This window comes from Eubalaena glacialis, chromosome 4 (assembly GCF_028564815.1).
Source record: "Eubalaena glacialis isolate mEubGla1 chromosome 4, mEubGla1.1.hap2.+ XY, whole genome shotgun sequence".
Classification (NCBI taxonomy): domain Eukaryota; kingdom Metazoa; phylum Chordata; class Mammalia; order Artiodactyla; family Balaenidae; genus Eubalaena; species Eubalaena glacialis.
The window spans coordinates 62,058,370-62,084,255 of NC_083719.1; the positions used below are offsets into that span (position 1 = coordinate 62,058,370).

The window sequence follows — 25,886 nt, forward strand, 5'->3', positions numbered from 1 at the left end:
TGAAAGAAGTCACCAGAAGGTCTTGCTCACTTAATTGTATCTTTGGTTTATGCTGTTCACATTTCATTTTGATTTTTTTGCTTGTTTGTTTGCTTTTATTGAAGTATAGTTGCTGTACAATATTATATAAGTTACAGGTGTACAATATTGTGATTCACAATTTTTAAAGGTTATACTCCATTTGTAGTTATTATACAATAAAATATTGGCTATATTCCCCATGTTGTACAATATATCCTTATAGCTTATTTTATACCTAACAGTTTGCACCTCTTAACCTCGTACCCCTACATTACCCCTCCCTGCTCATTTTGTTTGTTTATTTATTTATTTGGTTGCATTGGGTCTTGGTTGCGGCAGGCAGCCTCCTTAGTTGTGGCTTGCCAGCTCCTTAGTTGTGGCATGTGAACTCTTATTTGTGGCATGAATGTGGGATCTAGTTCCCTGACCAGGGATTGAACCTGGGCCCCCTGCATTGGGAATGAGGAGTCTTTTTTTTTATATATATAAATTTATTTTATTTATTTATTTTTGGCTGCACTGGGTCTTCGTTGCTGCATGTGGGCTTTCTCCAGTTGCGGCGAGCAGGGTCTACTCCTCGTGGTGGTGCACGTGCTTCTCATTGCGGTGGCTTCTCTTGTTGTGGAACATGGGCTCTAGGCGCACGGGCTTCAATAGTTGTAGCACGAGGGCTCTAGAGCTCAGGCTCAGTAGTTGTGGCACACAGGCTTACTTGCTCCGCAGCATGTGGGATCTTCCTGGACCAGGGCTCGAACCTATGTCCCCTGCATTGGCAGGCGGATTCCTAACCACTGCACCACCAGGGAGGTTCCTCATTTTGATTTTTGATAAAATTTATGACAGAACAAGTCACAGTCCATCCATTTCCTTTTTGTCATTCTATTCCCAAACCCGATCTTCTCAGACTTGGCCCTGAGACACCTAAAACTCCTTTCATATTTTTAGCTTCTGATCAGTGTAGATTCAAAATAATATACACTACTTATTTCATTCGTTAATAATCCTATTTTGCCTCATTCTTTCCATATTGTTTTGGGTTTCTTGAGATTGCTTTTTTCTCCTCAGTGCCAGTTAATGGAATCCCAGGTGTGGCCTTTAAAAACTGGAGGCACTTGTAACTGCTCCCTCTTTCTGCAGCTGAAGAGAAAAGCAGATAGTATTTTGCATCATAAAACCACCCTTGCAGAAGTTATTTCCATTAAAAGAATCTTCTCTTTCTTAAAGGTCCAGATAGTAAATATTTGAGGTTTCCAGGCCATGTGGTCATTATTGCTACTCCTCAATTCTGCTAATGAAAAGCAGCCAAATGAATGGGTGTGGCTATGTTCCAATAAAACTTTATCTACAAAAACAGGAAGCTGGACTGGGCAGTAGTTTTCTGACTCCTTTAGCTGCCAACTCCTGTTAAACATCTGGGCTCGAGATTGTTGCTATGGCCTGTGAAAGCAATCCTTAATCCTTAAAAGTTTATAAACTTGTTGTCTTATTAATAACGTGTTGCCTAGTAATAAATACTTAAATTGACATCCTTGGTTTCCAGAAGACATAAATACTTGTGAATTTTCTTTGTTGAACAGAGGATTTTGGGGCTTCTCTTTTTTCTCTCATGCACGAAGGTAAAACAAAATGACTGTATCACAACACAGGTTAGGTTCTCTAGAAGCAAATAGTGAGGCAGAGCTTTGGAAGCAAGTTGTTTTATTAGGAGCAATACGTGTGAAGAGCAGGGAAGTTACACAGGACTGGGCAGAGAGAGAAGCAGAACCACTATACAGGTCCAAAACCTTCATCCGCCCTGGTATGGAACTCCGGGAGGCGAGGACCCCAAATGGTGAAGACTTTATATCCCTACCTCACTCAGTCACCAGACGCAGGCTGCCCCAAGAAGAGGGAGGCTTCTGGCAAAGCAGCTCTCTGGAAAAAGCTCGGAGCTAGAGGCTGGCTGCTGGCTATACTCCCCACTGCTAGGCATAAAGTCCTTTCTTGAAGGGGGGGTCTGGACAGAGACTCTTCATATCTGCCATAGTCAGACTTTTTTATTTAAACAAAAAGTCTGAGAGTGTGTCTCATATAAGTTAACACCAGTAATAGAGTAAGAACAGCTGTAGAACTATTTAGCATGTTAATTTCATCCTTATTATTCTGTTTCCACTTTTATATGTAGCAATATCTCTTAGGGGAGGGAAAAAAAGACTGGGACATCGATATCATGAAGAAGAAATATCTGGGCATCTTTTTTTTTTCTCCTCTATTTCTGTACTTACCTTCCCTATCTAGTGATCATTCATCTTCTGTTCTGCCTTCTTCCATTCTACCTCTTACCTTCTGCTTTCTCCATCCTTCACTTATTGATACTAACTTAAATTCTATACAAGGCTGTAGAATAGCTTCATATATATGTAATACCTAGGGCTTGTGACGGAGGAAAATTTTACAAACTGCATTCAATTTTATTTCCTTGATTTTGACCACTGTGTATAATGCTGCTATGAACATTCATGTACAAGTTTTTGCATGCATCTATGTTTTCAATAATCATGCTTATATACCTATGAGTGAAATTGCTGGCTTTCATAGTAAGTCCATGTTTGGTCCTTTGAGGAACTGCAAAATTTTTTCTAAAGAGGCTGCACCATTTTACATTCCCACCAGCAATGTATGAAGGTTCCAAATTCTCCACAGCCTCATCAATACTGATTATTGCTCATCTTTTTAATTATAGATAGCCATCCTAGTGGGTCTGAAGTGGTATAACACTGTGGTTTTGATTTGCATTTCCCTAATGACTAATGATGAGCATCATTTCATGCCTTTTTATTTTTCTTTTTAAAATTAATTAATTAATTAATTTTTGGCTGTGTTGGGTCTTCATTGCTGTGCACGAGCTTTCTCTAGTTGTGGAGAGCAGGGGCTACTCTTCATTGTGGCGCATGGGCTTCTCATTGCGTTGGCTTCTCTTGTTGCGGAGCATGGGCTCTAGGCGCATGGGCTTCAGTAGTTGTGGCACACGGGCTCAGTAGTTGTGGCTCGTGGGCTCTAGAGTGCAGGCTCAGTAGTTGTGGTGCACGGGCTTAGTTGCTCTGCGGCGTGTGGGGTCTTCCCGGACTAGGGCTCGAACCCATGTCCCCTGCATTGGCAGGCAGATTTTTAACCACTGTGCCACCAGGGAAGTCCCCATGCCTTTTTCTTATAGTCTCTCTTACTATATCGTTTTTTGAGTTACTTTCTTAGTGGTTGCCTAGGAAATTACAATTCGTATATTAACTTGCAACAATTAAGTTTAGATCAATAGCAACTTAATTTTAGTAGTATACAAAAACTTTGCCTCCATATAGCTCCTTTGTGCTATTATTGTTATATACATATACATTACATGTTTATGTATTATAAGCCTATGAACGTGATTTTATAATTATTGCTTTGTGCAACTGTCTTTTAAATCAGGAGACAAAAAAGCTATAAACAAAAATAATTCATACAATCTTTTATATTCACCTATGTAGTAAACTTTATTGGTGCTCTTTATTTTTTGGGTGAATTTGAGTTACCATCCAATGTCCTTTCATTTCAGCATGGACTCCCTGTAGTTTCTCTTGTAGGGCAAGTTTGCTAATGAGAAATCTGCTGTTTTGCATTTTTTTAATTGGCAATGTCTGAATTTCTCTTTATTTTTAAATTTCTCCTTGGATATGGAATTCTTGGTTGACAGTCTTTTTTCTTCAGCAGTTTGAATATATTATTCTACTACATTCTGGCCTCCATAGTTTCTGATGAGAAGTCAGCAGTAAATTTTACTGAGTACCCCTTGTACTTGTGAGTCACTTTTCTCTTGCTGCTTTCAGGAGTCTCTCTTTGTCTTTGTCTTTTGACAGTTTGCCTATGATATATCTAGGTTTGGATCTCTTTGAATTTATCGTACTTGGAATCCATTGCACATCTTGGAGGTGTGGATTAATGTCTTTTATCAAATTTGGTTCATTTTTGGCCATTATTTTGTTCTCTCTGCCTCTTTCTTTCCTCTCCTTCTGAGATTTTCCTTATACATATGTTGGTATGCTTTATGAAGTCCTGAAGGTCTCTTAGGATTTGTTCATTTTTCTTTCTCTTTTCTTACAAAAGTGTGATCTACTTACAATATTATATTAGTTTCAGGTGTACAACATAGTGATTCAATATTTTTACATATTATGAAATGATCACCATGATAAGTCTAGTTACCATCTGTTACCATACAAAGTTATTACAATATTATTGACTATATTTGCTGTGCTGTATATTACATCCCTGTGAATTAATTTATCTGTTCATTTTTCTTCATTCTTTTTTCTTTCTATTCCTCAGACTAGATAATCTCAGTTGACTGATTCCTTCTTATGCCAGCTCAAATCTGTGGGTGAACCCACTGAGCATAATTAATAAATAATTTTATTAAAAAATATGAATCTATATGTACCATACAAGCAGTGCATACTCACTTTTTGTTACATTGCTATGCAATACTTACCAAAAAAATCATATTTTAGGCCAAAAGAAAATATTGCAAAGGGTATAATTTGTATTGGCTACATCCTCAGATCACAAAATGCAGTAAATTCTAACCATTTTGAAATTTAGAAACACCCTCTTAAATAACTATTGGGTTCAAAAAATAAAATTAAAATGCAAATTACAGATCATTTGTATTTGTCTTTATCTAACTTATTTCACTAAATATAATACCGTCTCCATCCTTCCATATTGTTGCAAAGGGAAGAATTTCATTTTTTTTATGGCTGAGTAATATTACATCATATATATTCATATATATATATCACATCTTCTTTATTTATCCATTCATCTGTTGATGGACACATAGATTGCTTCCATATCTTAACTATTGTAAATAATGTAGCTATAAACATTGGGGGTGAACATATGTTTTTGAAGTTCTGTTTTCATTTTCTTCAGATATATACCCAGTAATGGAATTGCTGAATCATATGGTAGTTCTATTTTTAGCTTTTTGAGGCACCTCCACATGTTTTAAATAGTGACTGTGACAATTAAAATTCCCACCAACAGTGTACTAGGGTTCCCTTTCTCTACATACTCGTTAACATTTGTTATTTGTAGACTTTTTGATGATAGGTGTCACCTGTTCTGACAGGTGTGAGATGATAGTTCATTATGGTTTTGATGTGCATTTCTCTGATGATTAGTGATGTTGAGTATATTTTCATGTGCCTGTTGGCCATCTGTGTAGTATATATTCTTTGGAAAAATGTCTATTCAGGTCTCCTGCCCATTTTTTACTTGGGTTGTTTGTTTTTCTGATATTGAGTTATATGAGCCGTTTATATATTTTGTATATTAACCTTTTGTCAGTCATATCATTTGCAAATATTTTCTCCCGTTCAGTACATTGTCTTTTTGTTTTGTCAATGGCTTCTTTTGCTGTGCAAAAACTTTTAATTAAGTCCCATTTGTTTATTTTTGCTTTTGTCTCTTTTGCCTTAGGACAGAGATAAAAAAAAAATATTGCTACAATTTATGTCAAAGAGTGTTCTACCTATGTTCTTATCTAAGAGTTTTATGGTTTCAGATCTTACCTTTAGGTCTTTAATGCATTTTGAGTTTATTTTTGTATATGGTGTGAGAAAATGTTTAATTTCATTCTTTTACATGTAGTTTTCAGTTTTCCCAGCACCCCTTATTGAAGAGATTGTCCTTTCTCCATTGTATATTCTTGCCTCCTTTCTTACCTGGATTAATTGACCATAATTACGTGAGTTTATTTCTGGGCTCTCTATTCTTTTCCATTGATCTATGTGTCTGTTTTTGTGCCAGTACCATGCCGTTTTGATTACTGTAGCTTTGTAGTATAGTCTGAAGTCAGGGAGTGTGATGCCTCCAGCTTTGTTCTTTTTTCTCTAGATTGCTTTGGCAATTCAGGGTCTTTTGTGGTTCCATACAAATTTTAGGATTATTTGTTCTAGTTCTGTGAAAAATATCATGGGCATTTTGATAAGGATTGCATTAAATCTGTAGATTGCTGTGGGTAGTATGGACATTTAAACAATATTAATTCTTCCAGTGCATGTACATGGGATATCTAGGAAACTACAGATAATTTGGACATTAATGATAATGACAATAACATACTTAAAACACATCAAAGTGGTTCCTATATTTAAAGGCCAATTTGTAGATATAAATGCTTTTATCATTTAAAAGTTTTTTAAGATAAATAACTAGGCATTCATCTCAAGAATCCAGGAAAATAATTGCAAAATAAATGTAAAAAATAGAATTAATAAAAGATACAGACATTAATGAATTAGAAAGAAGAAAAACAATCTATAAGCTCCCTTTTAAAAAGTCATATGTTATGTTTTTGTTCTTCAAGATAGTTCTTGACTAGTAAAATAGACATATTTTGGTCTAAGTCACTGTTTTGTAGATAAACTAGGCCATATCTAGGACTTTACATAGGTTACACTACTATAATTGCTCTTCTAACATAATAATGCTTAATATTCAATAGTTTCTATTTCATAACATTGCTGTTTCATTCACACAAATGTTGTTGGAATAAGCCATATAATATCAATGTGCCTGTATTTTCAGTCATCTCTAGGGTGGAGGTATGTTTATAAGCATTTCTATAGCAGAATCAATTAAATATTAATAGTATATTGTTGGAAAAGAAGTACTAATTGAAATAGAAAAACATATACCTGTTCTTCACTCTAACTGGGGTTTCTGGACTTTGGACTCTGTACAACTAACTGAGCTTCTGGACAACTAAACCACAAGAGAATTCAACCAGCCAAGACTCAGCCAGACTATAATCACACCCCAGTGTAAATGGTGCCTTGGGAAAATTGTTGAAACTGGAAAACCATTTGGGATAGTGGTGAGCAGTTTCTACATTCTTGAACTCTGGAATTTGTCCTTGAATCTGGAACTTCTCTCTTCCTTGTTCTGGTTGTGGCTGCTTTGGTGAACTTTTAAAATAGTTTTGCTGTAGACAAGTACCTGGCCATTGTGCTTATGGATACACTAAACCAAATGCAGATATTTCTGATTTAAATATTAATTTTTGTTTAGCAGTAAAAATTGCATTATGTCTTTCTAGGATGAGGCCACTTCAGATTTAGGGGGAAAAAATCTTTCTACTAATTCAAAGAGAATTGTTTTTGAGAGATGAGTGCCTTTTTATTCAGTTATTTCCTCACAGGAAATCATGAGACTAGGACCACACCAGAGGGGATGCATGGGTCTAATTTCCTCCTTTCTGCATACTGAAAGAAAGACTATGAAATGAAACTGCACTGGATATTTTTTTTTAGTTTTTTTTTTAATAATTTTTTTTTATACAGCAGGTTCTTATTAGTTATCCATTTTATACATATTAGTGTATATATGTCAATCCCAATCTCCCAATTCATCATACCACCCCCCCCCCCCCCGCCACTTTCCCCGCTTGGTGTCCATACATTTGTTCTCTACATCTGTGTCTCTATTTCTGCCCCAAACTGCACTGGATTGTTGCAGCCTACCATGTACTGAATAATTAACGTCTCACATGAGGTACCATTTATAACTGAATGAGTCAGAGTTTGGGACGTGTACTTTGAACTACTGTACTTGTTTACTTTGTATAGGTTAAGGGGTCCAAAGGATCTGAAGTGAGGGTGGGGATGTCTCTCCTGAAGAAAATGGTGGACCCATTGTTAGTTTCCTGGAGAAAGAATAAAAATAGTTATGGATTAAGGAAGGGAGGACTTTATCCTCTCTCCTGGTTGGAGGCAGTGGGATGTAACTCTGGTTAAGGAGGACATGATAGAGATAAATGACTGTGGAAGACAAGATGGCGTTGGCTACTTGTTTCATGCTACAGGCTAAAGAGGGAAATGGCTCAAGTGGATCCTCAGTGCAGAGCAATGGCTGATTGACTCTAGCACTAATACCTAAATTTCTATTTTACATTTTTTCTTTTGTATGTTCTAAGTCTCCATTAATATTTTTCAGCCTTCACTAAAATTTCAAGTGCTACGGTCCAGTGTTATTCATGTTGTGGGGCATTAGGAATAAGTCTGTGTTCACTGCTGAAACAGAGTGGTGGAGGAATGTGAGTTTTCCCCCATTCTGCCCTCTCCTCTGAAGTCAGCTTGGTGGTAGTTGTCAGAAAATTGAATGGACCTCTTGACTGAGTAGAGAGTATTTGTCATACACCAGGCAATAGCTGAGTGCAAGTGGCCACTATATTACTAATGTAAGACATCTTCCCTGCTAATATTCCAAAAGGAGGAAGTTGGTCAGCGTTGGGAGATGTTCTGATATCATATACATGAGACTATCTAGCCAGTAGATATTTTAGTTACAGTGCGTCCATCACATAGAAAAAGCCATTCATGCCAGTTAGGATATCTTGGCAATTAAGCTGTACCAGCTTGTGGTATTCAATAACTACCACAGAAAATTCAATGAAGAACTAAATTACTCATGGTTAATAATTAATAATAAAATAATGAGTTTATTACCTTCTCAAAAATGTCTAATGTTGAGAAAGAATATGACAAGAACAGAAAATTGATTTTATACCAAAAGAAAACCAGATTTAAAGTGAATGCGGCCTGTTTCCCATAGGATTTTTTCCCTATAATCTCTTTGACTAGAATAAAGGAACATGTTGACCAAGACATGTGGACAAATGTCTATATGTTAAAGACAGATGTTGTTTGGCGTCTCTTTGTTTGTGGGCCAAAGGTATAAATTCTTCCTGTTTCCTAGGAAAATTCTAGAACACTCAAGATTGTTAATAACCCAGTGTTTTCTGTGCTTTTTTTTTTTTCTTGTCAGGATTCCTATTATGCTGTTCTAAACACATGCTGAGGGGATAATTTGCTTACTACGATAGCACTGTGGGAAAGTTAGGTTGATTTACAAAGTATTATAGTTCTTCAAAAGCACAAACACTAAAAAAATCTAATTGGAGATGGGCAGGAAAGAGATGGGCACATACTAAAATCTATATATTATTTTGTTTTCAGCATCAGTTTTGTCACAAAAATGTTGCAGTTCAGTTACTCTGTGTATACATAAAATATCTGCAAATTTTGACAATTACAGATTTTATTTTGATTGGTAGAATATTGTACTTGTTTGGACACAATTATGCATCACAGCAAAATATATGTGCAGAACTTATGTTGTACAGCTATTTTAATGAGCTAGAACAGGGGTTGGCAAACCCAAGGGCCAGTACAGTCACATCCATTTGTTTACATATTATCTTCCTGCTTGGAGTTATTCAAACTGCAAAGTTTGAAGGCGCAGCCCCTAAAGACTGCTCTCAGTTCTGATGCCAACTGAAAGTTTGAGAGGTTCCTAAAACCACCCTCTGGTTTGATAATTCATTAAAAGACTTCATAAAACTCACTGAAAGTTATTATACTCATGATTCTGGTTTATTACGGGAAATGACACATTAAAATCAGCCAAAGGAAGAGGCACATAGGCCACGGTTTGGGAGAGCGCCAAACACAAAGCTTTTGTTGTCCTCTCCCATGGAGTAATGACCCACTAACCTCCCAGCACTGATGTTTGTCAATATGCCGGGAGTATTACCAGGGAAGATCAGCTGAGCTTTTGTGTCCATAGTTTTAATGGAGTTTTATTCCACAGGCATAATTGACTGATTTCTTGCTTATGTTGTTGAACTCAGACAACTGATACCGTGTGACTCATATCATGTGGTTCGTCTCTCTGGTATGGCCAACTTGCATCCTAAACAAAGACAATCCTATTAGTTATGACATAGATCACCTTCTAGAAGCATTTTTGTACCTGTTGATCAAAAATTAATTAATTAAAAATTTAAAATATAGTTAATGCCAGTATCAGTGTTTCGTTCTAAGACATTTACAGGCAAATGATACTGGTAACAAAAAGGATGATACATAGGGAGCCTCCTTGCTAAGGCTGGATTTAAACCTCTGAACATTGTTTTGTTTTGTTTTGCACCGAGTAGGGTGATTAAATTTTGGGAAAGAGCAGGTAGTAGGGACTTACCATGCCATTAATAAATGTTTATTGAGGGCCTCCTTTCGGCAAGGTAACTGCCAGGCATACAATTCTCCAATCTTTCATATATTTGTTCCAGACAATGCAGGAGAAAAAGGTGATTTTCTAACTAAGGCACAGAATTATTTGATTCAAAACAGTTTATTCTAGATCTGTAAAGTCATTTTTTTCAAATCTAAGCCCTGTGAAGATTTGGTGGTTTTTTTTTTACACAATCATTTAAGTTAAAACTAAGCCATATTCTTTCTCCTGTGCCTATTTTCAAGTTGTTAACATAATGGATGGTCATTGAATAAATAGAAGGCAAAGTAGAAAAAGAAAACAAATAGTCCATTGTCTCATCTATCTTCTAATTTTAGGTTTTAAAAATGAAGTCGTATCTCTACTCTTTATATTCAATATATCTTATCTTTCCCCCATTCATCATTATACTTGTTTTTTCAAGTTATTACACATTTTCAAAAAACATCATTTTGATGGTTATATAATAATTCTTGCATGGATTTAGCATTGTTGATTTTACCATTTGACTTTAGTTTTCTATATTTTTCTCAAATAATGTTTTTATTTCTTTGTTTGGTGGGATAATGCACCAGAATGCCACTTCAAACATTTTTTTTTCAAATCTATGCAAACCATAGGGTAATCCAGAACCTTTCTTCTAATAGATATCAATTGCTTATATAATAAAACACATATATTTACATATGAATTAAATTTAATAATCAAGTCAAATAAGCTTTCTTATTTATAATTTTCTTCACCTTGACGAAAGAAATATTTAATGCTATGTCTCGTTTGTATGTTTAATCAAATCGAGTTTTCAGAAGATTTCCACATAAGGAAGGAACAAAAATCAATGTTGTCTAGTAAGGAGTGATTGTCTTGGGCAAAGATGGGCCTGAGATGGGCAGTCACAAGGTTAGAGGGTAAGAGGGTGTTCTTTATGATTCTGCCACCCAGAAGGCAGGAAGTGGGGTTTCGATCTCAGCTCTGCCTCCTAGCTGGTGGCCTGGATGCCTCCACCCTTCCTCTTGATGTACTACTTTTCTCTGTAGGTCATTCCATCATGACCTCCCTCTTCTCCCGCTTAGAAGTACATGACGTTGCGCCCCTGTTGCTCAGCCTAACCCCTTCTCTCCGTTCTCCCAATGTTGGCAAGGTTCTTGGTTCTGAAGTGAGGTTATTTCTTTCCTCACGCGACACAGAGCTATCTGTTCTCAGTGTCTTGCTGTGCTTCTAGTGATAATAGTTCTTTATTTAGCTTCCTCTCTATTACAGCTTTTCTCTCCCTAGGAATTTGGCATGAGTTTTCGAGGGCTGGATGGGAAGGCAATCAAGTGCTGCCTCTCATGCTGCATCCAGATTTGTCCTCCTTCTCAGACCTCAGCCCTGTCCACTTAACAAGCCTGGTTCTCTCATTGCCTCCTCTGGGGTAGAACTCTTTCCCCACCAAGTACATTGCCTGTCAGAGGATAAAGGAAGAGTTTCTGCTCCCCAGTGGTTTCAGGGCCTCAGGCCTAGAGGTTGGCTGTCAGCATCTCCCACTGTTCTTCCCATGATGCTCCTTGGTCCTCTTAAAGTTGTGCTCTGGCGAGCCTGTCTACAGGCTACCCTGACATGTTTAGACCTGTCTGAGTTCTCAACCTCTCAACTTGAGCTAATGTTCTGGGACCTTCACTCCACTGATTTAGAAATTATTGGACTTGATTATTCTTTTGTTAACACTAATTTAAAAATCTCACATCACTAAATCTCCACCGAGTTTATTTTTCAAATTCATTTGTGTACCAAACTACAATTTAATCAGGAAACTGGTCTAATACCCTTGTGAAAATGTGATTAATTTCTTTGGAACCTTGCCTGACGAAGTAGATGTTTTCTGTTTTTATTTTATGTTCACTCTTCTTCTCATGCCCTTTATGGTGAAAAGTGGGCGACAAAGCAGGCAAAAGGAAGGGAAATAATTTTTTTTAATTTTTATGTAGCAATTTCATTGTTCTTTAAAAATCTTTTTAGAAACCTTTCCTACAGCTTTTATGTACTATGATAAAATGTAGCATTTATGGCAAAGCTTCAGAAGGTATGGTAAAAACTACTATTAACAAAGCAAGTAATAAAAAGAGGTTAGAAAAGCTGTTAGGTGAGTGCAAACCTCATGTGAAAGAAACTTCTTTCTTAACTCCATCCATCCATCCATCCATCCATCCATGCATGCAGTCATTTAGTTTTCACATTATGCCAGATGCTGTGCTGGGTATCAAGGATATGAAAATGATCAAGATATGGTGTGTGCCCCAGAGAGATGTATAATCTAAAGGGGGACAGAGATGTGTCAAGAGGTATTATAGACATTGTTGATGCCCCAGGTCACATTCCTTTGGCCACCTCTAACTTGAGCTGTGGTAGACAGTGCCATGTATGTTGAAGCCTTCTTTTTTGTTTTAAATTAATTAATTAATTAATTTTTGGCTTAGTCGGGTCTTAGTTGTGGCATGTGGGATCTTTCGTTGCAGCACACAGGTTTCTCTCTAGTTGTGGCACATGGGCCCTGTAATTCCAGAGCGCGTGGGCCCTGTAATTGCGGCATGTAGGCTCTCTAGTTATGGCACGTGGGCTCAGTTGCCCTGCGGCATGTGGGATCTTAGTTCCCCAACCAGGGATCGAACCTGCGTCCCCTGCATTGGAAGGCAGATACTTAACCACTGGGCCACCAGGGATGTCCCATGAAGGCTTCTCACTACTAGTGTCCACTGAGTTTCTCAGCTTTGCTGCCTCAGGGATCTCCCTGAAGCTACTCTCTGCTTCTGTGTGTGTGTGTGTGTGTGTGTGCGCTTGTGTGTGTGTGTGTGTGTGTGTGTTGGGATTGAGCCCTAATTACCCACAGTTGTAAACTGCTTAATAATTCCTCCTTTATTGGCTTTCCCTCTTTATCTGTCTCATCCTTCCCTCTTCCTCACTCTGGCTTCCTGGGAACACCACCCAAATAGACTATGTGTACTCAAGCTTCTCGTCACTTTCACCCCAGATCCTGCTTTTGGTCAAACCCAATTCTTGTATTATTAATACAAAGTAATAATATCTGTAGATGATGAAGGTATAAACAGAGTTCTCTTGTTCTACAGAGGATGGAGCAACTAATTCTCTCGGTAGGAGTTGCCAGGAAAGACTATTTGCAGGAGCCAAAGAAAGGGAGAAATTCGAAATTGATAGTTGAAAGATAAAGCTCTCCAATCTCTTTGTCTATAGCTCAATATGAGATATATAGTTCTGGGATGATATAATAGAGGCTACTTTGCATATCTCCTGTTATTTGAGTGACTTATACATGCCTGAGCCTTTCTAGGCTTTCTGGAGGAGTGAATAATAAGGTGGCGCTAATGCCCAGTTCTCAGACTAAGTAGCTTTTAGTCTGTTCCTCAGAATAGGAACAGTTCTATGCTTTGACCTTTGAAAACAACCCTGAACCAGGGAGGATGCTTCGAGGTAGGAGAATGTCAAGATATCCAGGCTTGGTCCAGGGATAATGGTTGTGGTCAGGGATGAAAGGACAGTTTGCTTGCAACACTGTGTGGTGGCTTTCTGTTGTCTTGTTACCAAGCTCCCAGGAGAATGTGTGTCAGGTTCCATGGGAGAAGGGCTGTAAAAGTTTAAACAGAAGGTCAAAAGGAAAAGTTGTGATTCATCAAATCATTGTAAAAAAACCCTAAAATTAAGAGAACCTCCCTGGGGAAGGCCCATCCCCCAGGAAAACCCAGTGCTTTGCCTGAGACCTCTGGAGAGTATGAGGTCTGAGCAGGTCCATACTGGTGTTGATGGGAGGAACAATGTATTCCCTCGGCTCTAGAGCCTCTAACCATGCCAAGAGGCAGGCAGAACCATCGAAGTTCCTGAGGCCACAAATGGCGGGAAGCCAACTGTGGCAGCTGCCCCATGAACTGGGCAGATGAAGGCAGTTATGCAGTGGGGGTTGGGTGAGAGCTCTGGTCCTCAGACTCAGAGACTATGAATATGGTTATCCACAACCCAGTCACCATTTCTCCCTGGTCATCTGGTAGCTAGACACTGGGCAAGCATGAGTTACCATGTCATGCTTAATGAACCAACAAGACTATGCCACTTCTTTAAAAAAAACCAACATGGACTTCTCCATTTGGGCAATATAATAAAACCTAATGTAGAATGCAAGGACAACCCCCAGCTTTAGGCCTCTATTTCTCAACATAATTCTTAAAATAAAAAAAAAAAAGGGAAGTTGCAGAAGAGATGTATAATAAGGTCCAACATACATAAAAGACGTGTGTAAGAGTGTAAAGGCGTTGAAAGGGGACTGGAAGGGAGTCGCCTGTTTGTTGACAGTGATTACTTGCAGGGAGGCACTGGGAGCTGGGCGTGGGAGGGAATGGTAAAGGGGACTTTATGTTCTGTTCTGGATTATCTGAATCTTTTACATATTATTTATGTAACCAAATAAAAAGCACACAGTTAAAAAAATTACTTTCAGATTCACTCACTTCTCTGACTTTCCATTTTCTCATTTGCAAAATGGAAATAATAATACTTACCTCCCAAAGGTATGTTGCATATGAGAAAATGTCTGTTGAGCCTCCAGCATCTCAGTGCCTGACATATGCCAGGCATTCAAGAAATTTTAGCTGTCTCTACCTTCTCTTCTCATGAGGTAAGGAAGAGAATAGCCATTTTAAATAAATCTGATTTCTTTCTTAAAATTCTCAACATTAAAGTAAAGGGAGAACCTGAAAGCAATCTTTCTTTCCTTAAAGGCCTAATAATCAGATTTGGGGTATTTCTTTCAGGAGATCAGAAAATGGGCCATACCACCGTGAACGTACCCGATCTCTTCTGATCTTGAAAGCTAAGCAGGGTTGGGCCTGGTTAGTACTTGGATGGGAGAAAATGGGTTAGATTTCTCTGATTATTTCCTCACTTATAAGAGTCCCCCTGAAAATTTATGCCTAATTTGGCAATCTAAGAATTATAAACTGTCCTTACTTTGAAGACTTTTATGAAATTGCATAGACATTAGGTCATATCAAGTATGATTATATAATTCATGGTTCATGAAAAAAACAAAATCAGTTTTCTGAAAATGTACCTAGATAAAAACAACAGTAGTCTTCTTTCTGTCTGTTCACACAAGAACAAATAGTATATCCAAAAAAGTCACAGGACTGTAATGCTTCTTTTACTATTTTACTACATTTATATGTTACTGTATATATTACTACATATTACTATATATTGCTATATTTATATATTTTACTATTACTATATAATTTACCACATATTATAGTATACATTATGTACCATACAATTTACTATATAATTTATATATTTCACTATAATACTGTTTTGCTTTTTTAAAAATAGTATTTTAAATATGATTATTGGTAAACGCCTCCTTAATATTTAGGTATACGTATACATGTTGTGTGTTACATAATGTATATGTATGTGCAATAATGTCTTTCTGTCTTGCAAAATGAGGATAATTTCACCATAATGTTCTTATGCAGAATATTCTAGGTAATAAAATGAGCTTCACAGTTAGTTCTGACATCTCATTGGTCCATACCATTTGAAATGTTCCATGGTCTTTCTATGAAGTCATTGTTTAGATTTTCAGACCAGAAGATTTTATCACAGTAGCTGCGCAATTCTGTTTGTACTGACTACTAAAATGCTTACTCTTAATTTTATATTTGAACTTACTCTGATCAAAGATGTTAAGTGGCAATCTCTTTTATAAGCTAAGACATTTTAACAGTAAACACAATTATCTCTTGAGTACCTCCTTTGAACAAGATGCTGTGCTAGGTTCTGTAAATAATACAAAGATGAAATTTCTCCCTGCCTTTAGAAGCTCACATCATGGAGAGAGACAGATACATTCATTCACTCCAAATATTGAGAGCTACCGTATGTGCTGGGCATGTACTAACAACTTTATACCCATAGGAGATGGTACATTGTGAGTTCTTTAACAAAGATACAGAATTGTTTAGATACTATGGGAAAGGAGAGACAAGTCTGGATTAGGGATAGCCAGTAAGGATTTATTCAAGGCATGTTATTTGAAATTGGCCATGAATGATTGATTGGACTTTGACAAGTGAGAACTGAGTGGGAGAAGGACATTCTTCATAGCAGGGACTGTATGTGCATGTATAGTCATAGGTAAACTGAGACTCAAAACATACATTTATTTTTGGTAAGTGTATTGTGTTTCCGTACTACACAATACTTTTATCCAATGAATCATAAAAGAATGCCACTATGAAATAATTATCTGAAGGATACTCAGACCAGCAGCCTCTTCAACAGCGTATAATCACAGGCGAAAAGGTGGTAAGAGCGAGCTGGTTGGGCTGGGTTTAGCTTAGGTGGTGAGTTTGGAAGGCAGTGAGCTGGATAATGGGTGGCGCTGTGAATATGTTTATGGGTCTCATGAGGCTAAAATCAAGGTGTCAGCGGGGCTGGGTTCCTTTTTGGACACTCTCAGGGAGAATTGTTTCCTTGCTCATTTAGGTTGTTGGCAGAATTAGTCCTCATGATTTTAGGACTGATGTCTCCATTTCCTTGTTGGCTGTCAGCTGAGGGCTGTTCCCAGCTTCTAAAGGCCACTCACATGTCTTGGCTCATGAACACCTTCCTCCATATGCAAAACCAGCAACTCTTCTTCCTTCCCCTTCCACGTTTAAGGACTCATGTGATTCCACTGGGCTTACCTGGATAATCCAGGATAATCTCCCCATCTCAAAGTCCTTAACCTTAATCGTAAAGTCCCTTTTGCCATGTAAGGTGACATATTCACAGGTACCAGAGAGTAGAGTGTCAACATCTTTGGGGGATCATTATTAGGCCTACCACACAGTGCCTTCAGCTGCTTGGATACCTCCTGGAAGTGTAGCCAGTGGCAGAACAGAGGGCCACATATGTTCCTGTTAGTGTGTGGTGGGTATCAGTAGCAGCAGTCACAGCAGCATGGCTGGAGACTGTCTTCTGCAAGAGATGATGGATTTCAGTTTTAACCCATTAGTGAACCCAGAGTCCAGTGAAACTTTTGAGGTAAGAAATATAACTTTCTAACTTGACGTTTTCTCAATACTCACCGGCTGTCAGTATAGAAAACATAGAATTCAGATTACAGCCCTTGCCCAAAGGATTCACAAATTAAATTTGTCAGACTGAGGGAGAAGCAGCATGATGGTGGGGTGAGGCACACCCTAAGGAGAAAAAGAAACAGAGTTAGGGAGGGGTGGGTCACTGGCACAGATTAACAGAATGTTCTAGCTGTTTAAAGGACCCGAGATACCATTTAGCCATGTTCTGGGCCTTTTAGGAAGTTTCTTGGGAACAGAGCCTCCCCTTACAGTTTGTTCACTGCTTTATCCCCAACACCTAAAACAATGTTCACCACTTTGTAGGTGCTCAGTAAATACTTGTTGACTGACTAGTGCGGAAACTCAGGTCAGAGAGGTGAACTGATATGACCAAGGTCACTCAGCTGGTTTATGGTAGAGCTGGATCTAGCAACTAGTTTTGACTCTTCATTCTTTGCTCTATCAAATTTAGGAGGCAGCTCCTAAAAAATGAACTACTCCAACCAATGAAGCCTCCTGTATGCTTTCTCTCTACCTTGCACATAGCATTTCTTCTTCCTATATGAAATATTACCAACCAAATATATCAATTTAATGTCTGAAATGTGAGTTGAGAGACTCGAGTTCTGTTCCTAGTTCCTCCGTTCACTTCCTTTGTAACTGAGGCAAATGACTTAACCTGTTCAAACTCAGTTTCTTTTTTGGTCGTGAGAGGGGCTAAAAGTTCTTTCAGTTCTCCTGTCCCGTGATTCTAAATTTCATGAAAGGTTCTAATAAGCTCACCTGTGGACTGTATGTCTGAATATCCTTATATCAGTGTCCTTGAAGTGTGGTCATTGCATCACGTCTATCAGAATCACCTGGGGTCCTTTAACTATGCTGATTTTGTAATTGTTAAAAAGAATAAATTAGACACATAGTTGTTGATTTGGAGGGATTTCCATTAAACTATGCTTCCTAACACTTTCCACCTTTATAGTAATGGTACACATAAAAAGTGATAATATTTATGTGGTGTACTGGGGTAAGAAACTTTAGACTGTCTCTTTGCCAATTCCCCTCTCACTGAGAAACTGTGCCACTGAGTGAGAAAAACAAGTTGCAAAAAAAGAAAAATGATCCCTTTTTTTCAAGACAATACCAAAATTCTGTATGACTATGTATAAGCATGTCTGCATGAATGTGTATTATATGTTTGTATATGATTATGTGAGTTACGTTATGTGCTTGTAGATATACAGTATTTTAAGAATATTGAAAGGAACATACTGGGTTGTTAACATAGGGAAGAGAGGAAGGAGGACAAAAAATAAAAAAATTTTTAAAAAGGTGAAAACACTAGTGTGTATGCTATGAACCCATTTATGCATTTATGTAAAAGAATATATTCATATATAAAGACATTTAAAAATAGAATAAAAAATGCAGATCCATGGCCCCTACTGTAAAGTCAAATCTCAGGGATAGGAGATATGGAGAGGTGCATCATTAACAAATATTCCAAGTGATTCTGTAACAATGAAATCTGTAAATCTTTGCATTAAGTGCTAATATCATTAGCTGTAAACACAGCATGGTTGGAAATTTCCATCCTGCAATGCAGGCTCAGCTGATCTTCATTGTCTTGGAACATAGTAGATGCATAATAAATAGCTGCTGATTATTTGAGTCATTTGGAGGACAGGTGGAGGGAGTGAGGGCCAAAGTGGTGGGAGAAGTCGATCAGCTGGGCAAGGTCAAGCTCAGGAGCCATGAGGAAAAACACAGAAGAACAATGGACTGGGCTCCCTTGGCATTTTCAAACATTCAACAGTATTTGTTGGGCACTATATACATGCAGGACACTTTTCTCTATCTTATTTCATTTAATTCTTAAATAACCCTTTACAAACTCAGAGAGGTGACGTGGGTAGCATCAAAATTGGGATTTGAACCCCACGCATCTTTTGAGCACTCGCTATAAACTAGACTCCTGGCAGCTGCTGAGGATAGGAGGGCAAGCACAATAGATGGTTTGCTCTTTTTCATGTCCACAATCTTGCAGCTCAGCCACGATCATTCCAGTCTGTTGTCACTTACTAGTTGATAGTCCTAGTCGGCTGCCTAGAAGCAGCTTCTTTGTCATATATCCCAACCTGGATCCCACCAAAGAGAGATTACAGCAAATGTGCTTTTTTGTCTATCGTCACTAGCTAGTGTTTTCACAGTGGGGAGAAACTATTTCCCAGATGATTTTGAATAGTGCAAGAAGACCAAGAAGACTAACTCCAGTTCCTTCCAATTCTTAGGTACCTATCAAGTGAAAATAATTCTGGCTTTTTATAGCTTTATCTGCTAAGTGTTTTGCTGTTAGAGCAAAAGGAAGGTGGCGGGGGGGGGGGTAGTGGGGGGAAAGAGATGCCCCCTCATTAAGTTCAAGGGGGGGGCAACGAATGGTAGAAATAAATTCCACACACATACTCATTTTTTGGTAATCTCTGGTGTTGGGTAGTGGATAGGAAAAAATCAGAAGTGTGTATTTTGCGCCTGAATGCTTGAAAGAAAACAAAAACGGCATCTTTTTGTCATCCACTAACACTAACTTAAGGGCCTTGATCTTTGGACCTGTGCCACCCGGCGATCATTTCTGGAGAAGTAGACATTTTGCAGATTCTGGAGAATGGTACCAAGGGCCGGACCCTGGTACTGAATCTCTCTTTCCCAAACGTCTGCGGAGCCAGTCCGAATCGGTAGCACCAAGGCTGGTCTCCGTGATTTAGCAGCAACCTAGAGTCGGAAAAAACCGGAAGACGGGAGGCAGGGATTCCCAGGTGGAATCAGGGGTGTGCGAAATTCATTAGTGAGGACAAGGCCCCAACGGGCGTTATCTGTGGATACAGGTGCGGAGCTTCTCTAGGTCTCCGCGCCTCTGAGCCCTGTTAAGCTGCCACTCCTTCCCCAGGTGTGCAGCCTGCGTCCCAAGCTGCCTTCCCAACCTGGGGAAGTGGTCTCAGTGTACGTCTTTCTTGCCCACAAAGTGCCACCTCTCCCCTAAGTCATGCTCCGCCACACGGCGCCGATTTTAAATCGCTAACACAACCAAGTCCAGCCAGACGATCCGCTCTTTAAAATGCGCTTAGCACAGAACACCGCCGCGCTCCTCCCACCGTTCCCAGCTTCCTCCGCCCCTAGTTCCTACTCGGTCGTACTTAAAGCCCGGAGTGCTGGAGTACGGCCCGGAGGAACGGGATGGCGAACTAGGAGCGGCGCTGGCGTCCGGTAGCCCGTCGCACCGGGCATGCTCAGTGGCACGGCCGGCTGGGTGGCCTCGCGAGCTGCAACCGGATCTGCTCGGCGGCGGCGGCTGCGGCGACGTGAGCGCGCAGGGGGGCGGCGGCCTCGCCTCCTCTCTCTCTCTCTCTCTGCGCCTGGGTCGGGTGGGTGACGCCGAGCGCGAGATGTCGGATTTTGATAGTAACCCGTTTGCAGACCCGGATCTCAACAACCCTTTCAAGGTGAGCGTCGTCCCCAGCATTTCCCGCCACCGTGACGCGTCGTTGTTTGTTTAAACCGACAAGTTCCTTCGCGCCCGCCACTCGGCCCCCTTCAGCCCCTTAGACAGGGGCTCGGGGCCGCCGCACCCCTCTGGGGGGTCGCGCTCGGGCCCACGCGTCACTCGTTTTGGGGTCGGAGTGGAACCTACCAAGCTCCCCATACGGCCGGCCCTCCCCGCGTCCCCGACTGGAGAGGGTCGTGCCCTGGCCCGGGAGTGAGGGTCCCAGGGCTTCGGGGTTCCCGGCCCGCCTCTCGGGAGCGGGGAGAGTGAGAGCTTAGAGCAGGTGGAGTTGTCACCTGTCAGGTAAGTGTGGCTGGCCGGGCAGGGGCGGGGGCCGGGACGCGGCGGAGGGGGGCTCACCCTCGGGAGGGGTTGTCATGGGGACCCGAGGCGGCGCTGAGAGGAGCTGCGTGGGTGATGGCAGAGATGTGGAGGAGAGGTGAGGGCACCGAGTACGCTGCAATTAAAAATAAAAGGTTTTTGTTTTTATTTTTTAAACTTGTGTTGCGCCCAGGTGCCACCAGCGGCGCTGCCATCCCTCCTCCCCGCCATTTGCCTGAGGTTGAGGGTACTGATATCAAAGCATAAGTTAAATATAAATAAACACACCTGGAAACAATAGTGCACGTGGACGATCGTCTTCCTTCCTAACCGCTCTTAGTAAGGTAAACGACGGGATATTTTCCAAGCTCCTTGTGCGTCAGCTGTTCTCTGGGCTGTATGAGGATACCATTTCCCACATGAGCTTCTTTCTTTCTTGGAGTCTACCTTTTGGATCCCAGCTTCGAGAGGGCTTGGCATAGAAACCGGCAATGGAAGACGGCTAAGGTGGTCATTATCTGCGCCTAAATTAATGCAACGTCTATATAAATATCTTAAAAAGTACCACTCCAGGTTTCTTAATGAGTGCTGTTGTTTAGCACGTGTAATTTGTTTCTAGTGCTCGAAGTTGGTTAATTTCCCCGGTTATGTACAATAGTAACTTTAATTTGTGGTCATACAAGGGTCACTTCTGGCTTGTTGAGTTTACATCTCTTCTTTTTACTCCTGGTTTTATCTCTTATTAAGAATTCTAGAAAAGGAAAAACATCCCTCTTCTGATTGTTCGTCTGTTAATTTCATGGAGGATTATCTTAACTAAATGATTCTGATTATTATTGACAGCTTGACTCACTGTAGAAATGTAGAATAGACTCAGTCAACTATTGCTTTGCCTCTAATATCACTTAAGAAAATTCTCTACACCTGGCCTGAAACTTTCAGGTTTTAAAGATGATATGGTTATACTTTGAGTAGAATTTTTTCCCCCTCAGAAGTTTAATATTTAGTATTCCATCATCCCATGTTGTGGAAAATCGGATTATTCTTAAATCGTAAACATTCTAAAGAGACATCTCATAACTTGCCAAATGGGTTTTATTTTAGAATATTTTGAGGTATAACATTAAGAACCTGTTAGCTCTTCCTAATTCAAATAATTCATTGATGCTGTTTATTCAGCATCTGACAGTTTGGCTATTTTCTGTTCTGTCATTCCATTTCCTGGCTTAATTTACATAGCTAGTTCTCTTGTTAGGGCAAGACATTGTCGGCTTCTTAGCCCAGACCGCTTTTTTGTGACATGTAATGTTGCCATGACACTTTCCTCTTCTGCTGTACGTAAGGTTGCTGTAATAATTCTAAACCCAAAAGTAGCTTTAAATATTCATTCATTGTGGCATAAAATTATAAACTTTTTTGTTCTTTATAAGTGGGTGCATTCAGAGGACAGTGATTATTTAGGTTCATAAAATGCCTCAAAGGATGGATAATTTAGGCCTAAAGAAGACTTCGTTGTACACATTTCTGTTTATGATCTTTCCCTATTTTCGGTGACTGTCAGAGCATTGTGTATCTGACCTTTTATTTTTCTACTTAAATTCAGCTGCCCTTCCTCCTCGCAAAGTAAAGCTTTACATTTATAGCATAGTCTTTCTTCTTTCTACTGTTGGTTTCCTTCTATGTAAATGTGATTTTTGAAATAGCATTTCTGGTCCTCTCTACTTAAATATAAAAAGTTCCCAGGTGCATCTTTGTGTTACCTTATCGTCATCTTTCTTTTCAAATCTGTTCTTATTTTCAATATTTGAAATATTTCAGTATTCAAAAGTAAAGTTCATATTTTCAAAATATATATTTCACATTTGGCAACCATCCTAATTTCTTCTTGATTAAAAACTATTTGATTTCCATTGCTAACTTGCTAACTTGCCCATTGTCTTACATCGAAGCATAGGTAGTGCAGAATTGGCATTGGAATTTAGATCACCTGATTCCTAGTCAATTGCTGATGGCACTATATATTCTCTCTGTTTGTATTTCTTTCACCAAAATTCTTGTTTTGTGTTTGGAGCTTGGACTTGAGGCTCTCATGTAGTATTTAAAAGTTTTGGCTCAAGAGTTAAAAAACAAACAAACAAACAAAAAACCCAAAACTGCATTTAATCTTGGCTTTGTCACTGACCAGCTGTGAAACCTTGGAAAGTTACTTAGCCCCTCTATACCTTTAGTTTACTATTATGTAGAATAGAATAATATCAATAGTACCTTCTCCATAGGATTGTTAATAGGATTAGGTGAACATACATTTAGTGTGTTATCAGTGCTCAGTGCATGGTGCCTTTAATTAGATAATAATAGGTAGTATTAATAGGAATTCAAGGAACTGTATTTAATTATAGTTAATGATATTGTTCTTAGCTTATTAATTTGGTGAAGTTCATGTTACCTTTGAATCTTCTAGAGTGATAATAGTAGCTGTTTGGCGGGTCATAGTTGAGGAATCAAGGGTAAAAACAATTAAGTGGTTTGCCCTAGGTCACCCTACTAAGAGTGGACCCAAGTTGTCTGAATCCTAGTGCTTTGTCACTTCACATGCTTCCTCCCTAATAAAAGAACTCTATATTAAAATTGAGCAACTGTCCATTTTATTTTGGCCTCAAAAGTTATTTCTACTCTATTGAAATAATCTATTTAAAATGGCGTACAATTCAGTGTTCTTATTTATCTTTTTAGTTGCAGTAATATCAGTGGTATCCTAAGAGTTTAGTTGAAGTTGAAAATTGAAAACTTTGTCTTAAAAAGAGACCCATGGGCTTCCCTGGTGGTGCAGTGGTTAAGAATCCACCTGCCAATGCAGGGGACACGGGTTCGAGTCCTGGTCTGGGAAGATCCCACATGCCGCGGAGCAACTAAGCCTGTGCACACAACTACTGAGCCTGTGCTCTAGAGCCCGCAAGCCACAACTACTGAAGCCCGCAGGCCTATAGTCTGTGCTGTGCAACAAGAGAAGCCACCGCAATGAGAAGCCCGTGCACCGCAATGAAGAGTGGCCCCCACTCGCTGCAACTAGAGAAAGCCCGCGCGCAGCAACGAAGACCCAACACAGCCAAAAAAAAAAGAGACCCATAATTCAAGGGTGTTACCCATTTTGTTTTCATTTACAATAAAGTGGATGCCACTCTTCCCTTAGCCATTTAAAATTTTAAGACTGGAGATTGGATAGCAACAGGAAAGGATTTTTTCTTTATCTTTCAGCATTAATCTGGAACATAGCGGTAGTAATTTATGGTCTATGATATTTTATGTTCATGTGAACTGCATGAGTTCCCACTCTCTTTTCCTCAGGTCGATATTTTAAAAAGGAGTCCATTGAGCTGCTGATTATATTTCATCAAATTAAGATGCATCATTATTTAATTTACCTCTGAGTTATCTATTGCTGTGTAACAAATACATGCAAAATCCGCAGATACGGAGACCGACTGCATTACGCCAATTTATATAAGGCACTTAAGCATCTGAGGATTTTGGTATCCAAGGGGGCTCCTGGAACCAATACCCTGCTTATAGCAAGGGACGATTGACTGTAATCCCAAAATGTAGTGGCTTGAAACAAAAATTATTTGGTCAGTATTTTGTTATTTGAGCTACATTTAGCTGGACAGTTTGTTTTTAAATGTTATTGTCTAGAGTCACTCATGTGGCTTCAGTCATCTGGCAGCTTGACTAGGGTGGGATGGTTTAAGATGTCCTCGCTCAAGTACCTGGCATACCTGGGGCTGTCAGTGGGGGCAGCGATTGGTGCTCTTTCATGTGGCCTTTCCTAGGAATAGCCTGGGCTTTTTACGTGGTAGCGGCAGTGTTCCAAGAGGACAAGAGTGAAAGCCACAAGGCTTCTTGAGTCAGTTCACTTCTGCTACATTCTTTTTGTCGAAACAAGCCACAAAACCAGCCCAGATTCAGAAAAGGAGTGGGAGGATTAGACTTCACATCTTGATGAAAGGAACTCTGTCCCTCTTGATATAGACCTAGGAACTGAAAAGATAAACCCAGTGTAAAATGGTGAGACAGGTACAGGATAACCTCAGTAGAACTCCCATCAAATGGAGGAGGAGTGGGAGGCACGTAGCAGTCGCTGGTACAAATAGCAGGTCTGAAATCCAGCCAGGCTCATTAGTCAGGGTCCCCTGCTTTGGGGGCAATGAGAGTTCTTTGATTAGGGCCCAGTTCTACTGCCTTGGAAGTCTTTTTCTAATCTTATTTTCTTCTGCTTTTGGCTCTACCCTCTGAGAAGTCCTTCTTTTCTGTAAATTACCCCAGTTTGTAACTGAGTAGTATTTTCAGTCTGCTTTCTTCCCATTGAAAATTGGGAGTCCAGAAACCTCTTTTCAATTTGAAATGTCTGTTTCTTTTAGTCCAGGCTGATACAACTCTCTTAACAATTTGTTAATCTTATCTGGGTTCAAACTATCGCTTAAAACACATCTGTAATTCTTTTTGAGACAGTCTTCTTTATTTAGGGTATAGTGTCAGGGTGCTGTGGATCAATGCTCTTAAGATATGTGAAAACCTTTTGTCTAGATTGAGTATCTCCTACGGCAGTGTAAGCTCCCAGGCAGGTACAATGGGAGGCTGCTAGTGTGGGCGGGGTACCTCTCACAAATGCTAAATGACAAACAAAACTAGTGTTTGAGCTTGTTTTATTTTGGTCCTTGGCTTTAACAATAATTGTAACAGAAATGATGGTGAGTGTGAAAATTTTGAATATAAACTGTTCTTTTGCTGATCCCCCCCCCCCCAACACCAAAGGTTTTTTG

General features: G+C 39.4%; 1 protein-coding gene across 1 annotated transcript in view; it reads left to right on the plus strand.

The window, feature by feature from the left end:
• The first annotated feature begins 20,490 nt into the window (after nt 1-20,490).
• The window catches only part of SCAMP1 (secretory carrier membrane protein 1), a 117,397-nt gene continuing 112,001 nt past the window's right edge, over nt 20,491-25,886 (plus strand). Inside the window, exon 1 of the mRNA XM_061189379.1 lies at nt 20,491-20,707. Within this exon, the coding sequence (XP_061045362.1) occupies nt 20,651-20,707 (57 nt within the window). The 5' untranslated portion in view covers nt 20,491-20,650. The remainder of the gene's footprint in view (nt 20,708-25,886) is intronic.